General features: G+C 34.2%; 2 protein-coding genes across 6 annotated transcripts; one reads left to right on the forward strand and one right to left on the reverse strand.

Moving 5' to 3' along the window:
• Nucleotides 1-309: 309 nt before the first annotated feature.
• On the reverse strand, nucleotides 310-1,883 carry HCA2 (Dof-type zinc finger DNA-binding family protein). Of its 2 annotated transcripts, none has more exons than XM_088121445.1 (2): nucleotides 1,646-1,883; nucleotides 310-1,584 (listed from the first exon to the last, which is right to left on the reverse strand). In XM_088121445.1, the coding sequence occupies exon 2, from the start codon at nucleotides 1,553-1,555 to the stop codon at nucleotides 698-700; it is 858 nt and encodes a 285-aa protein (XP_087977571.1). In that variant the 5' UTR covers nucleotides 1,556-1,584; nucleotides 1,646-1,883; the 3' UTR covers nucleotides 310-697. The 2 variants fall into 2 exon arrangements, with proteins under 2 accessions (XP_087977571.1, XP_087977570.1); XM_088121444.1 differs by having other exon boundaries at nucleotides 310-1,570; nucleotides 1,646-1,882.
• A 10,348-nt stretch (nucleotides 1,884-12,231) lies between these two features.
• On the forward strand, nucleotides 12,232-15,206 carry LOC111008564 (putative inactive poly [ADP-ribose] polymerase SRO5). Of its 4 annotated transcripts, none has more exons than XR_015789968.1 (5): nucleotides 12,232-13,379; nucleotides 13,469-13,710; nucleotides 13,807-13,943; nucleotides 14,044-14,153; nucleotides 14,867-15,206. XR_015789968.1 is itself a non-coding variant. In XM_088122270.1 (5 exons), exons 1-5 carry the CDS (start codon nucleotides 12,802-12,804, stop codon nucleotides 14,990-14,992), a joined length of 1,179 nt encoding a protein of 392 aa, XP_087978396.1. In that variant the 5' UTR covers nucleotides 12,233-12,801; the 3' UTR covers nucleotides 14,993-15,206. The 4 variants fall into 4 exon arrangements, 2 of the variants coding, with proteins under 2 accessions (XP_087978396.1, XP_022136992.1); XR_002601113.2 differs by having other exon boundaries at nucleotides 12,233-13,379; nucleotides 14,885-15,206; XM_088122270.1 differs by having other exon boundaries at nucleotides 12,233-13,379; nucleotides 14,058-14,153.
• The last annotated feature ends 375 nt before the right edge of the window (nucleotides 15,207-15,581 follow it).

Consider the following 15,581-nt stretch of genomic DNA (forward strand, 5'->3'; position numbering starts at 1 on the left):
AGATAAAGATAAAAGACCAAAGCGATCATAACTTAACGATAATTGACATATATCTTCAACCAAGAAATTGTGAGTTCGATCTCACCCCACATGAAACCTAAAATTTCCTCATAAAATTTATTTTATCACTTATTTTATTCAAAAGTTTTATTATTTATTTATTTTTCTAGACTTACAAATAATATTTACAATTCCAACCACATAAATCTTTTTACTACAAGTCACACAACGGCTGAAACCCTCAAATCTCTCATATTCTTCAAACAAAAAGACATGCAGAAGGCTTTGTATACAATGGAGAGACCAAGATTTGATAATGCACAATACTTTACTACTAGTACTTAATTTTTTTCTTTTTTCCTTTTTCAAAACAAGTCTAATTATATGATGATGATTACATACTGAATCACACTCATTTTTTCTTTATACTACGAAAGCACTCCCCAGATAATCTTCCTCGATATTACAACAAAATCCTAACAGAGCCTTGAAACCCAAAGCCACACCCCGAATACGAGAGAGATTTCAATTAAACCCCCAAAAAGAAAAAAAAAAAGAAGAAGAAGAAGAAACTGATCATCATACAGAGAGAAACCCAGTTGTAATGGCGCCCATATAACCTCTGTTCTATACTAATTGGCTTAGGAGAAGAAGGCAACGCAATGAGAGCGCATAATTTTTGATGGGTATGAGTTTTTTACACCAATGGATTGGTGGTAGAGGGTCCATGGGCATACCCATTCCACGACGATCCCATTCCCATTCCCATCCCCATCCCCATCCCGTTCATATACCCATAGGATTCGAGTTTTTGCGAGCAGGGCTGGCCCTGATCCTGCCATTCCAGAGCCAAAACCTTAGCATTGGGCTTCACATCCACGGAATTCGAATTGGGGTCGTCATTGGGTTGTTGGTGGTCGTAGGGAATCATGAGCCCTGGTCCGAGCGCGGCCCCATCGAGCGAGAGCCCATAAGGGAGGCCGCCAATGTGGTCGCCGGCGCCGTGCAGGGGCAGCGGCAGGGCACCCATGATGGCCAAGTGGTCGGCGCTTGTGGGATCCATTTTAGTGTCCATGAAATCAAAAGGCCTATGGGTATGAGCGTGGGCGTGGGTTTCAAGCATTGCAATGTCCATGAAATTGGGGGAATTGAAATGGGGGAACTGCAATGGGTGGTGATCGGGGAAAGAGGAGAGGTGGAGATCAGTGGAAGAGGAGCCCTGAATCTGATGATGATTTAGCGACTGGGGCGATATTTCGTTGGCGTTGGTTTTTTTAGCGTTGGAGGAGACGGCGGGCTTCTTGTTCTTCCGGCAGCCGCCGCCGACGGGGATGTTGCGGAGGGTGCCGCCCTTGGTCCAGTAGCGGCGGCAGGTCTTGCAGAAGTAGCGTGGCTGGGAGAGGCTGTAGTTGTTGTAGTAACAGAATTTGGTGTGCGTGGAGTCGCATCGTGGGCATTTCAGGGCTTGCTCCTGCTGCGGCCTCACCCTTCTGTCGCTCAGTGGCCTTGAGCACGACAGCATTTCCCCTGTCAGTGGTGAGCAATCCATTTCCATCCCACATTCCTCGCCCTGCACAAATTTCACTACACAATCTCACATATCATTCATTGTAACTACAAATTAAATGTGTAATCTGATGTATACCTGCAGCCAATCTGGTGAGTCCATGCCCACTTGGACAGAAGTCAGACCCATTAATCAACTTCAATTGAGGAGAATGAGAAGGTGTATAGAGGGATGTTTCTGTTTTGTAGTCACCCAAATTCAACACACTCTTCACAGTTACTCCATTTCTCTCCTTCGCTTCCTCTACTTATAAGATGGCCAACTCCATCTGTTCTAGAGATGTAGAGAGAGAAAGAGAGAGGACGAGTAAGAGGATTTTTGTCCAAGGATGAGAAAAAATATATATATTTAGGTTCTCGCCAGTGAGAATCTATCTTTTGTTCACTATCAGTTGTCAATTTTGAATAGTGACGTTTTCATTTGGGTGGATTAGTGTTCTCATTTTCGATTTTGAAAACATAAGAGACTTAATAAGAATTTATAATAGGAGCAAGTTATTCTTCTCATTTCCAATTAGTTTTGAAATAGAACCCATGAATATTATTATGGTATCATACCCCAAAAGCTCAAATGAGCCTCCGGTCCAAAAATGAGATTCAAGAATGTCATTGTTGAGATGAATATCCATATTAATAACCGTCCAAATTTATACATCTGATTGGATATAGGTTCAAAATATCATAATTTTTTTCCTCACATGTTAAATGTGATGTATTTGAGAGTGACGGTAGAATTAATGATTTTGAAAAAAGAGATTTAATTATAATTGATTTTTCAAAATCACTATCCAAATGATATATTAAAAATTAATTTAAAGTGATTTTAAATAGAAACAGAGCACGACGCTATTTAGCTATTTTATTGTAATAATTTTTGCATAGATGGATATATCGTCGGTGGCAAAAAAACACACACACGAGTGGGTCCCAACAGAACACAGAGTGTGGGGGCGACCCCACAAGAGGAAGACTAGAGAAATGCTGAGGTGTACTGATGGAGGGCTGCGATGCGAGGACGGGAAGGTGGGGACCGTGCGATGAGGCTGACGTGGAGGGGAAGAGGCAGATTGATGGTGGTGATGATGAGACGAGAATTTTTGGGTCGTCGTTAAAGAAAGCATCCCTAAAGAGCACTCCACTTGGGGGCCCAAAAACCCAGTGGGCCCCACTCCTCCTCCTCCCACAAGCAAAGCACAGATTCTTCAAAATAATATCCCAACGCATGCATGTCACGTGCCTCCCAATCTCACCACACTAATTCCATAATCCAAATCTGTCTTCTGCCACCTTCTTTTTCTTGTCCTTCTGCTCCTAGTCTACGAAAACTATACAATACCATTGTAGAAATGTGAAGTAGAGTAATTATAATGTTTTTAGAATAACATACGATGATCATCAGGACAATATAATTACAGCTTTGACTTAATGAAATATTAAGTAGATGCAAAGTGGGATTTTGGGTGGTGGGTGAGACATATTTTGTAAATGACACATAAATTAATTGAAATGTAAAGAGAGGGAGGGAATTAAAATGAGGAGCATGTGAGAGTAAGAGCTTGAGGAACACACTTGAAAGGGGCAGAGGCCCACACACAAGTCACTCTCAAACTTAAAAACAAAAGTGGACTCTGCGCCCCCACGTTGGTTCCCTCTCCTTCCTTCTCCCCCGTTAGACTATAAGTTTTTAGTGTTTCAACTCTAAAAAGAGGTCTATTATCCTATCTTTAGAAGCGTCTATAGACACGAAATTGAGAGTTTAGGAACTTATTTAGCTTTCTACAAAATAAAAGTTCTTCGGTTATCGAGTCCAAATATTTCAAGTTTTATAGAGAGTATATATATATTGTACTTTTTGTCTCATTTTATTATTAGATTGTAATTTCAAACCATTGGCAGGTGGTGACGAAGTGAACTTGTGGCTCAATGAAGATACTTCCTCTCCTCCTCCATCACACGAATATGAATTCTGGATTATTAAGAAAAAAATCGCAATTTCAATACAATTATTTTGTGGTTCTTAATCTCGGCATAATTTGGGCAAACTCCATTTAAATTTTGGTTAATTTTTTTTAACTTATTATATGAATGGATGTTGGCACATCATGATTCAAAATGGTAGGATCCAACTTTTTTTCTGTCAATGCAAATAAAATAAGTAGAAAAACAATACATTCAAAATCTTGAGTTTCAAGCAACCTCCAAGATGCCCAGCAGCATCTTTGATCTCTCTTTACTTATTAACTTTAGTTTGCATTTTTAACCTTCCCATTTCCCCCCTTTCTTTCTTTTCAATTTTCGTGCCCTTTTGCTTCTCAATTTTTAAAAAAACTCCAATTAATCTTTTATTAAAAAAAATAATAATAATCCAAAAGGAATTAAAGCTTCCGAAAGGCCAATAAATAATCGACGCATTCAAAAGTTGAATTTTTCTATTTTTCCTTTTTTAAAAATTTGGTTTGCAAAATGTTCTAATTTTGTGGTTCCTTTTCCAATTTGGGCTGTGATCGTTTTTATCTTTCCTATGCTCAAAGTTTTCTCTCCCTCCCCGGCGCCGGCGGTCGCAACAAAGCCTTAACTTTTGGTCCACACCCTTATTATTATTAAATAAAGGATTAAATCTAAATAATGCTAAAAGACATTAATTTGAAGAAGAAAGCGCCTAAGTAAGGAGATGTAGATCAAACGGTGCAGATTAGATCTCATGATGAGAGGAGATTTACAAAGTGTGGTCCTGATTTTCATATGATGCTGGTCAAACTTCGCAACCTCGTAATGGCTGCAGTCAACGTGGCTTTTTTTCTTCACCCATATAACTATTCCAAGTATTATTCCAACTTCCCTCACAAAATTGAACCATTTTATTAAATATTCAACACATTCTTTTTGTCACTCAATTTTTTATGTTTAAACAATTAGATTTTTTCAATCAAATAAATTAGATTTATTGTCGATCCCTTCTTTTTTTTCACTTATACAATCAATATAAAACCATAAAATAATACATTTTGGTTTATTAGCTAAAACTGAGTGCTTTCTTCCTAACTAGGATCTGTTTTATATCTCCATAATAGAGGGAAGTCGTCTATATAATGAAAAAAAATTGTATTCCAATAAGAATGTCGTGTTATTCTTACATGTTTGAAACGTTCCAACGCTTTTAATCAAATAAGATCATATTTGTAGATTGAGGGAACTAATCAAAGTTCTTCAATTCAAGAGATATTGCGATTGTCCTACAAGTACAAGTAATGGACTATTCCTACAGAAAAAATGAGTCACACCGATCCCTCCATGGATGGACAAGGATGAGGACATGTGGGGATGTTTTCAAAATAGAGTTTGTTGGGTATAGAGAATGTGGAGCATGAAGTCAGAAAAAGAGAGAAGGGGAGAAATATTTATATATTGAGAGAAGAAAAAATATGGATGGAATAAGAAGTTGCGAAGTTTGTCGGGAGAGGGCACGCGCGACACAAGCAAGCCAAATTAAACGGACACAGCGCCGCACTGTAATAAGAAGCCGTGGCCTCTCCTATTTTTTCTAACCCTTCTTCCTCTTCTTTGCCTCTCATTTCACATTACCTTTTATAAACTTTGCCACTATTATTATTATTTTTTCAATTATCTTAGCTTATGATTCTTCTTCTTCTTATTATTTTGGTAGGTTCGGGTTTTGGTTTTGGTTTCGATTTTAGTTTTGGGTCCCTTTTTTTACATTCATAATTAACCCGACTCATTGTCCTTCAAAGTTTTCTGATCTTTCTTTTCTTTTCTTCTCTTTCTCTACACCACTAAATAAAGGTGTGAGAAGTTCAATTGGGCTCAGTTTTATTATATTCGATTTGATCGATGAGTGAGTTAATGAACCAAACTCTAAACCAAATCGAACGGAATATATAAATATATATAATAAAACAACACCCAACCTCACTCTTTTTTTTTTCTTTTTCGCCCCTTTTAATAATTGACAAGTCGGGTCTTGTTTTTGTCACGTTGAATTTATGGAGATGAGAAATAGTTGAGTTATATTTTCTTGACGATGGTTGATTTGTAATTAGATCTTATACCTAATAAACTAATCGAATTAACTTGTTTAGGTAAGGTTAAATTTTATTATAATTTATAATAAGATATGTAGACAAATATATAACTTATCCATGTAGCGGCTTATTCAAGAATAAAAAAATAGATATATGTAGTGAGTAATAGGTAAAATAGTTTATTGATATTTAATTCCATCAATGTAGTGGATTATTTCATCATGAGACTAATCTTAATTAAATTGATGAGTCCGCGTCCTAAAAAAATTCATTTGATTGATTCATTTGACTCCGAATATAACATAGATACGTTCACCGAATCTCATTGATATCTTCAACGAAAACAAATTTCAATAACTTGTTGAGCCCTATTCCTCTCTTTTCTAAATCTCGGAATTCATCATTGTTGAATTTCTTGACTTAGTTTGAGATCGAAAATACCTTCCTAACCTAATTTAACAATGAAAAAAAAGAATATTATAAAAGTTATTATATGTTAGAGTAGTTAATTTTTAGTTGCAGAAGAGTCTAGAATCTGGCCTCCATCATCTTCCTACGCATATAGGCCTCAAAGGGCTGGGGAAGTTGTGGCCCAATTATGCTCAAATTGGGCTTTTCAAGCCCAAATTGGACTATGAAATTGAAGCCCATATGAAGGGGATACAAGACCTGAATTTGTAGGAATTGGCCATTTTAAGCACACTCAATCATGTCAATCTGTCCACTTCTTCCAGTTTTGAGGGCACATTCAAGGGGTTGAGCTTCTTGGCCCAATATGCAAAAGAGAAAAAAGTGCACACTTCATTTTGGGATTAGTACAGATAACCTAACCTATTTAGAGATTATAATTACGTAAAAGGATTCAATGTACAAAATTTTACACTTTTGTCATAACATAGCCATCTTCAAGATGGTACCCATCAACAATTTACCTTTTTATCCTTCTTTATTTACACCTAAATATTAATAAATTTATGAAAATCAAAATGGTTTATTTGGGAGGTTAGATTTTAAATCCCTTATTTAATGCCCATTTAGACTTTCCAAAAATAAAATACCCAAATAATCCTACGGTTTCTTTATTTACTCCTTCGGTTTCTCGTTCTTCCGCCTGTTTCTTCTTCCACCGATTTCTCCTTCTTCCCCAAACACCATTCTTTCCGGTCATTTTCTCCGTTTACTGTCCTGTAACAGTCCACATTAGACCGTCGCGTAAAGTCATTCCGTTCTCGTTGCCGACCGTTAACTCAGTTTATCCCGCAGCAAATCGTGCAGTTCGTAGAAGACCGATTTCTCCATTGTCATTGTTGGACGCCCGTCAAAGTGAAGGTTTGTTTAGTCTTTGATTTCGGTTACTCCATTCAAAAAGAATCTAGGATTTCAGAAGGGTATATTTTCCATACCCATACATTGTCCATGCCTAATATAAATAGTCCATTATTGAGAAAGATTCAAATATGATTTGAGTGGTGTGAAATTCAGGTGTGAATTCTTCTATATATGCGGGTATAACATATATCTACAACTAAGTACCATTTTGGTAGTTATAGGAACTCAATAGTCGGATATATTTTATATTTAGCATATAGGTTTATCTTGTAATTGTATTGGATTGGATTGCATTTAATTTGTTAGGTTAATGTTAATAAGAGCAATTCATAATAATGAAGTATGTGCTAGGGTGTCTAAATTGATAGAATAGGTTAATGTTATATGCGGATATAATATATATCTACGCTATATAAGTTTATATGAGATTGAAACTTCAACAGTTAAAGATTATATCCGGATATATTTTATATCTATTATTAAATACCAAATTGCAAGATTAAAAAAAAAAACTAAAGGAATACTTCTATATTATATCCGGATAACATCAAGTAGCAAAAAACTTATTCTCACAAAAAAAAAAAATCTAAAGAAATTGTTCTATATTTTACAATCACCAACCAAAGGAAATCATGTGGAAGAATCTTCTTCTCACAAAAAAAATTTCGAGCAGCAACTATATAGAAGGTTTTGAGCAGCAGTAAATAGTGAAAAAAAGAAAAACGTGAGCAGAGCAATATTTTTACAAATGTGGGAAGAAATTGATGTTGGAAGATCGTGGGAAGAAATGAAGGACCGAAAATCGTGGGTATATTTCAAACTATTTTGAATTTGAAATTATGGGTAAATCTATGCATTAATTAATTTAGAAATTGAAATCATCATAATCTTTTTTAATTAATATAGGCTTTCCGTGTACTAATCTTGAATGAGTGAATCAAGAGATTAAGGTTAAAATTGATATGGGCCCACAATAATTAAATGATTATGTATACAATTCAGGGATTTAAATATTTTAGATTGCAACAAAAAAATTTAACAATAATAAATATAAATGCAATAAATAAGGGTAAAATCGGTATTATAAAAAATCCTACATGCAGAAATCTGAGAGTGTAAAATTAAAAAATTTGAGACATTTGTGTAAATAAGTTTCTAAAACAGCCCTCCGAAGACATTATCTCCAATTTTTCCTTTACCCCAATCATTAAAGGTCTATAGATTATATCATCTATCAATTCGAGCATATTTCAATTAATTAAGAGAAAAAATAACACACGAATTGTATTCGAGCTACCAATCGATGTTCTTAGAAGCAAGGAGTACGCCGCATGTTTCAACAAGAACACTGAAATAATCAAATTCAGCTCTGCACAAGATAGCCAAAATATGGTTGAACAATCAAATGATACATTTCTCACATTCAAAGTAAAGGTCTTAAAAATTTGTAGGAACATCCTCTCAGTCAAAAGGTCGAAGGTTTGAGTCTTCCTCCGCACATGTTATTGAACATATATGTATATAAGCTACCTTTTTCTTTCCCACGTTGATGAAGCATCATCATTTTCGTTTATTCAAGATACCACTTTTAAAAAAATGAAAAATTAAATTTTCTTCTCTACTTTTGTTGTTCAACACAATTAAAAGTGTATATGTTCTCCTTTTAGTTAGATTTCATGTTAATAATATAAAGTTTATTGGATATGCATTTTTTCATAGTATATTTTGTAATTATTTAACTCCAAAAGTCAGCTCTAAAAATTTATGAATTTTTTTACCAACCCTGTGGTTTTATTTTGCATATTTAAATACTATTTATTTATCCAGCTTATATCAACTCCAAAACAAGTGAGACATATACCATGTTATGGATGACGTTACAATAACATAAACATGAATCTTACTTTTAAGAGTCATAGATGAAATATTCGACTTTATTATATCTCAAAGAAAATAAAAAAGATGCTTTTCGATTTAAAACAAACAAATCCAAAAAGATTCATGAATATATCAACTACCATTTACAGCTGGTTAGAAAAAAGCGAGATTCATTTTCTTAGTTATGAAGTCCTCTATAAGTATCAATATGAAGAAATCAAAAGGAAAAGAATTTGAGTTCAATAGTTGAAAAGGTAGACATATAATCATCTTTTGAGGTAAGCTATATATCTTTTTACGGATTATAATCTTATATTGTCCAAAACAAAAATTAAATCCAATTATTAATTATATTACTTTAGAAAAAGCCAGAGCACAGCTCAGTAGATTAAGGCTCATGTATCCAACTATGAGATTGAGAGTTCAAATCCCACCCTCACATATTGTACTAAAAATATGTACATAACTTTAGAAAGAAGAAAAAGTTAATAATGAACGTACTTACCATCAATAATATTTTAGTGTTATACCCTTAATCGATAGCGAAGTTTCTTCTTGTAGAAAGATATTTAAACAAGATGATAAATATTTGAAAGATATAATAGAAAAGAAAAGGAATCTCCGCCAGATTCAAAGGAAGCATTCGATAAGAAAGCTTAGGGGAGGGACCAAAAAAATATATCAAACTTAAGAGGCCAATAGTTGTACAATTTGATTTTTCTTTCTTTCTTTATTTATTTATTTGGTAAAAAAAAACTAAGATTCTAATTTTCCCAAGTGGAGATTGAGTCATCACTAGAGAGTTTTGAAACAAACCTAACTATTCCTCACAATGGGTTCTCATGAATCCTCCAAGAAGGTGTGAAACTCTTACAACATTATCTTTCATCTCCATACCATATATTTTATATTCCATTCTTCTTTTTACTCATGTTTATCAAATGTTTGATCTAGAATATATTCAATTAAATGTTTTTAAAAGTTATTCTCTCATTTTCTCATCTTTTTTCCCAAACAAAAATAAATAAATGAAGTTCCTCGTTCCTCGTTCCTTCTTCCACCATCACAAATAACATTAGATACACACAATAATCTAAATTAAAATAGTCTCTTAAACTAGACTTTTATTTCCCATATATGAAGCACATATTTGTTTAGTACAATAAATTTGTAGATGAAGAATTGAACCTTTGACCTATAGAAAAATAGCAGGATAATTTAATACATAAAGCGCATGCTAGTAGCCTTAAAATGTATTTATTAATTAATTTCAAATAATAAGTTGTGGGTATCATTGATTATATAGTATATTTTTTTTCAATGGCTTGTTCATGTGAACAATTAAAATATTAATTAGAGATGTAAAATACATATGGTATTTTCTTTGCCTCCAAGGCACCAATAGCAAGAACAAGAACCTCCTTTTGTTGACCAGACAACCCATATGGCCACATGAACTTTCTACTCTTAGCACATCTTATCCATAAAATAATAAATCCATATAATTCAACCTATAATACACTAAATCATATTTTTAATTGCTACAAATTCTTTCGTTGTAGTTTTTAGGTTTATTAGATCTAAATTTCACATAAAAATTATTTCTATTTATCATTATTTTTCTAATAAATTATCTTACAGTGGTTCGATTGAAGTAGATGATCAAAACTGATTTTTTTATATAAAGTTGAGAGACTAAATCTAAAACAAAGTATATTAGAATTTAAATACTAGAACTCAGCTAATTTTTGTAAATAAAACTATGAAGGCATTTAAACTCAAGTCAAAGTCAAAATTAGGGTACAAATGTATTTTCTATTAACATTAGCGGTAAAATAGCTTTTCTTTTCCTCCAAAAAAAAACATTTTTTTCCTGGAAATGGGAATATTTCCGTATGACAGTGACATATATTTATGAAAACAATTTAATATTAAAAAAAATGGGGGTGTGCAATAGCAATTATTAATAAATTATTATGGAGATAAAAGTCCAATAGTTTAATGAAAAATGTGGATGAATTGTATCATTCCACAAAAGGAAAGCCCCACCTCGAAAGGCACCATCTTTTGCTATTTAATTATTTAATTTTAATACTATTTTCATCCGTCTAGTTTTAACTTTAATTTATTATTATTTTTTAATTTTTATTCATTAGACATTTATTTTGACTTTTATATTTAAGAAAACCATCAATTTAATATTTATCTATAAAATTTTAACTATTTTATATATGATAGAAACTTTTTAATACAAGATATTACTATATCTCAAGGAATTTAAAGAATAAAAATATAATATTAAAGTTGTGATTGAAAATAAAAGACAAAAAAAAAATAAATGAAGGATCATTTTTAAAAGTATAGGAATAAACATTAAACTTTTAAATATATAGGACTAAAATAAATAAAAAATAAAGGAGACCAAAATTAGTAGTGAAGCTTAATTATTGCAATAGTAAGCATCTTTTGCACCTGTGTTCTTTCTAAATCTGTGGGGAAAATATTTCTTTATTAACTTTTTTTTCACACTGCCAATACTGTGGAAGTTTGTCTGCTTGGCCTGCAAACTGTGGTTTGGTTCTAACTTCTAGGAGTTTTTCTTTTAATTCCCTTTGAAATTTTGTTTGCTTTTATAATTTTCAACAATGCCATAATTCTTCCGAGCCAAAAGAATATATATATATATATATATTGAATTATGTTTAGGTTCAGTATAATTATAAACAAAATCAACTTTATTATAGATTATTAAAGAAGAGATTGACACAATATATCTATTAGATAAAATTTAATTTTAACTAAATCAATTTTACATAACAATTAACTAACTAAATATTAGTGACCTCTCTTCACAATTATATTTTTAAATCTCTATTTAACAAAATTAATAGAGTAGATAATTAAAGAGACTAGCAAAAATATCTTATCTATAAATATATATATGGTCAGAGATAGGTGCCTTAACCATTTGAGCTATGCTCGGTTTGACTATAAATATTTTATTATTAATAAAACAAAAATGTAATTAAAAGTGTAAGATGTAATTTATCATAAAGTTCCATTAGAAAATAATTGAATGTATAAGATGTTTATTATCTCTGAAACTATTTAATCTCTTTAACATCAAACAAAAAAATAAATAATAATAAAATAAATAAAAAAACTCAAAATTCAAATCATAAGGATTACCCTTTGAAGTCCATTCGAGTAATTGACCAGGCGGATAAGTATAAAGGCAATAGAGAAATCTGTTATCCAGGAGGGCGTAGAGGTAATTCCGCAAAAGAAACAGGGACCGGTAGCTAGATGGGTTACGGAATACGGAGGAGTTACCGCCTTTAGTGCAGGCTTTGAAAAATATTTAAACTATATATAAAAAAAAAAAAAAAAGTAATAATAAAATCAAATGGATTCGAAGAAAACTAATAGCGCACCGCCCATCAGAATCCCCATAAACCGTCCAACTCCTCCTTCCACCTCAAAAAATCCTGCAACTCTCGATTTCCTCTTCCTCTCCCTCTTCTCCAAGTAATTCACCCCTTCTTATTTCTTAATCTTCTTCCTCTTCTTATGAACTCATTCAATTTCTTCTTCTTCTTCTCTTCCTCTTCCTCTCATATCCCCTTTTCAATTAACTAACTTCTTGTTTCGTGTCCGTTTTCTTTCTTGACCCCTAAGTTTGATTTTCTTCACCGACTTCCGATTGGCGGCGATGGGTTTCTTTTCTTCTCCCAGAAGACTACTGGGTTCTATTTATTTTTCTGTTTATTCCCCTCCTCTTCCATAATTTTTCTCTTCTTTCTGTTCTTCCTCCGGAGTTTTTTTTGTAGCTTGTGTCGTATATAAACTTCTTTTCGCGATTGAAACCATCATTCTTCGCTTTACGATCGTTTTTAAGCCCGATTTCGGATGTGTCTGTTTTAAATATCTGGGTCTCTGTTATTTCGTTTCCCTACTGCTCTGTTTTAGTAGTTTAGATTTTTAATCGATGGAGAACGATCAGGATCAATGTCGGTTACAGTTTCGTCAATATGGAAGCAATCATCGCCATCTGAATGGAGTTGAGGGTTTGGATTCCAAGACTTCGGGAAACCGTGAATCCGCCGACCGATTCTCCGATGCCGGAGATTCGACCGGCCCCGATCAGGACTCGATGGTTTCGGACTCTGAGAGCGGAATCTCAGGGCCCAGTATGGAGCAATTGGAATGGCTCAACGAAGGGTTAGTGAAACTTGTTGAAGAAGACAAAATCCACGACCTGATCAAGAGAAGATTCGTTTCTAGTTTGGGATTACTCGGTCCGCAAACCACGGTCACGGCCGTTTACAAAAATAGTCATTCTACCCATATTGGGCAAGCTCGTCTGCACACGTTTCAGATTTACTCGCAAGCAATCGAGAAGAAAAATGGAGGTAATGCCAATGTGAAATACGCTTGGTTGGGGGCTTCGAAGAATCAAATAAACAAAATTCTGGGCTATGGTTTCGCCCATTGCAATAAGCCCGAGGACTCGCAGTTTCTTGGCTGTGGCATTTATCTCTCGCCAGATAATCTGCCTCTAGAAAGGTCAGCCATAACCCCCATTTCAGTTTTTTTCCCCCTTCTGATCATGAGTTTTCAGTCCCCTTTTTATTGATTCTTCTAATTTTTTTCAGTCTGGAAGACTCTGTTGTTGATGAAGATGGGTTAAGACATCTAGTGCTTTGCCGCGTTATATTGGGAAAATCAGAGTGTGTTCATCCTGGTTCTAGACAGAGCCATCCGAGTTCTGAAGCCTTCGATTCTGGCGTGGACAATCTCTTTGCACCAAAGAAATACATAGTTTGGAGCACTCACATGAACACCCACATCCTGCCTGAGTATTTAATCAGTTTCAGAGTTCCTCCTCGCTTCAAAGGTCAGTAATCACCTCGGAACTTGCTTTCTGCAATTTGGGGTGTCAAGGAAAATGGATGGTTTAATGCTAATTTTAGTGGCGTTTTCAATTATTTAGGTATTTTTAAGACTAAACAGCCTTCGAGGATGCCAACCTCACCTTGGATGCCATTTCCAACTCTAATCTCTGTTCTCTCAAGGTTTCTTCCTGCCCCTGAAATTGCCATGATTACCAAGTATCACAAAGACCACAGGGTGAGTAAAGATTTGATCCCTTATGTTTGTTTCTGTAGGAAGTTTCGCTTCCCGGTTTGAAAATAACTTGTATTGGCTATGGTGATCTCATTTTGTTCAGCTTCTGAATTCTAGGACAATAAGATTTCGAGGCATGAGCTGATAAAGCGAGTGAGGCAGATAGCGGGGGACAAACTGTTGATCCATGTTATCAAATCATTCAGGGCACAGGTATTCACCTCTTCCTTTTCCTTGCTTTTTTTGCTTTGGAATTTTTGGATGTGGCCATGGAATATGAAATGAAGGGTGGGATTAAGTTCTGTGCCAAATGTAAATGGTTATTACTTATTAGCCTAGGCATCAGCTGAAGAGCTCCTTTTGACTTGGTGTCATAATGTTCTCTCAAATAAAGAGAGACAAATTGTTATTATTATGCAATTTAAACGCTTGTTCCCTTTCAAGTCCTAATAGAATAAGGCTGGCCTATAACTTTTGTATGCTTACCTGCTAAGCTATGTAGAATCTTCTTTACTTTTGCTTGTAGAAAGTCTTCATCAATCACTTCTCCTTGGCATATATGTTAATAATTCCTTACTTTTTTGGCCTTAAAGTTATCTATTTTTCTTTATGTTTGGAATCACAAGTTTAGTCTATTTTTTTAAACTTTTAAGTTCATGTCTAATAAGTCTCTAAATTAGTTTGAAGGTGTCTTAATAGGTCTTTTGACTTTCAATTTTGTTAAAATTCACGGACCTATCAGATGCTTAATTGAAAGGTTAAAGTTCTATTAGATATTTTTTAAAGTTCAAAAACTCATTAGACACGAATTAAATTTGTAACTAACCTTTTTTTTGGGATTTCGTCTATGGGTTAGAAAGCCCCATATGAAAGTTCTTTGTTTAATTAAAATTGGAATCATGAAAAGCCTTAAGCCGATCAAATAGCCATTTTTATGTGTGCAGCAAAGCAATGGAGATGTTGGATTTGAAGAGAAGGGAAGGAGAAATGGGGCAAAAAGTGGACAGAAACCAGCAGCAGGGAGTGTAGATTCACCAATTTTGTTAGAGTAGTTGGGTTGGAAGTCTGCAGTTTCTTTGTGTAATGCAACAAGTGGGAGAGAGAATTCGAGTGTCGAGTTGAAGCGGAACAATCAGTGGCTAATCAAAACATGTAATCGTCTCCATACTGTACAGCATAGTCTTGCAAATGTGAAGTTGTAGCATCATCAGCCAAATGTTACTGTTACTGCTTCTTGAAAGAATAAGAAAATGACCCTTCTTAGTTTCTTGAGGATTTTCCCACTTTTCCTTCTTAATTTTAGATGTGTGAACAAGGAGATAAGAGCAGACTTCCCACAAACTTGACCTCAGCCGATTGCAATGTAATAGAGAATTTGTTCTGTTCATAGTTTGTATGTATAGCGTTAAGAGATGAAGAAATCTAAGTTTCATGTTACAGTAGATTGTTTCTTAATTGTGGGTTCATCAGTAGCTGATACCCGCAACGCCCACTGCAAGCACACCTTACACTACCATGCGCGTGCACGCTCTACCTCTCTGTCTCTCATTGCTATCGCTCATCTGGTTAAAATGTCGACTTCGGTGGCAATGTTGAGCTCTCAACTTTGAAGGATTTTCTAGAGAAAGTTATAGAAGTTTT

Source organism: Momordica charantia, assembly GCF_013281855.1.
Source record: "Momordica charantia cultivar OHB3-1 chromosome 3 unlocalized genomic scaffold, Mcharantia_2.0 BLBB01000003.1, whole genome shotgun sequence".
NCBI classification, from domain to species: Eukaryota; Viridiplantae; Streptophyta; class Magnoliopsida; order Cucurbitales; family Cucurbitaceae; genus Momordica; species Momordica charantia.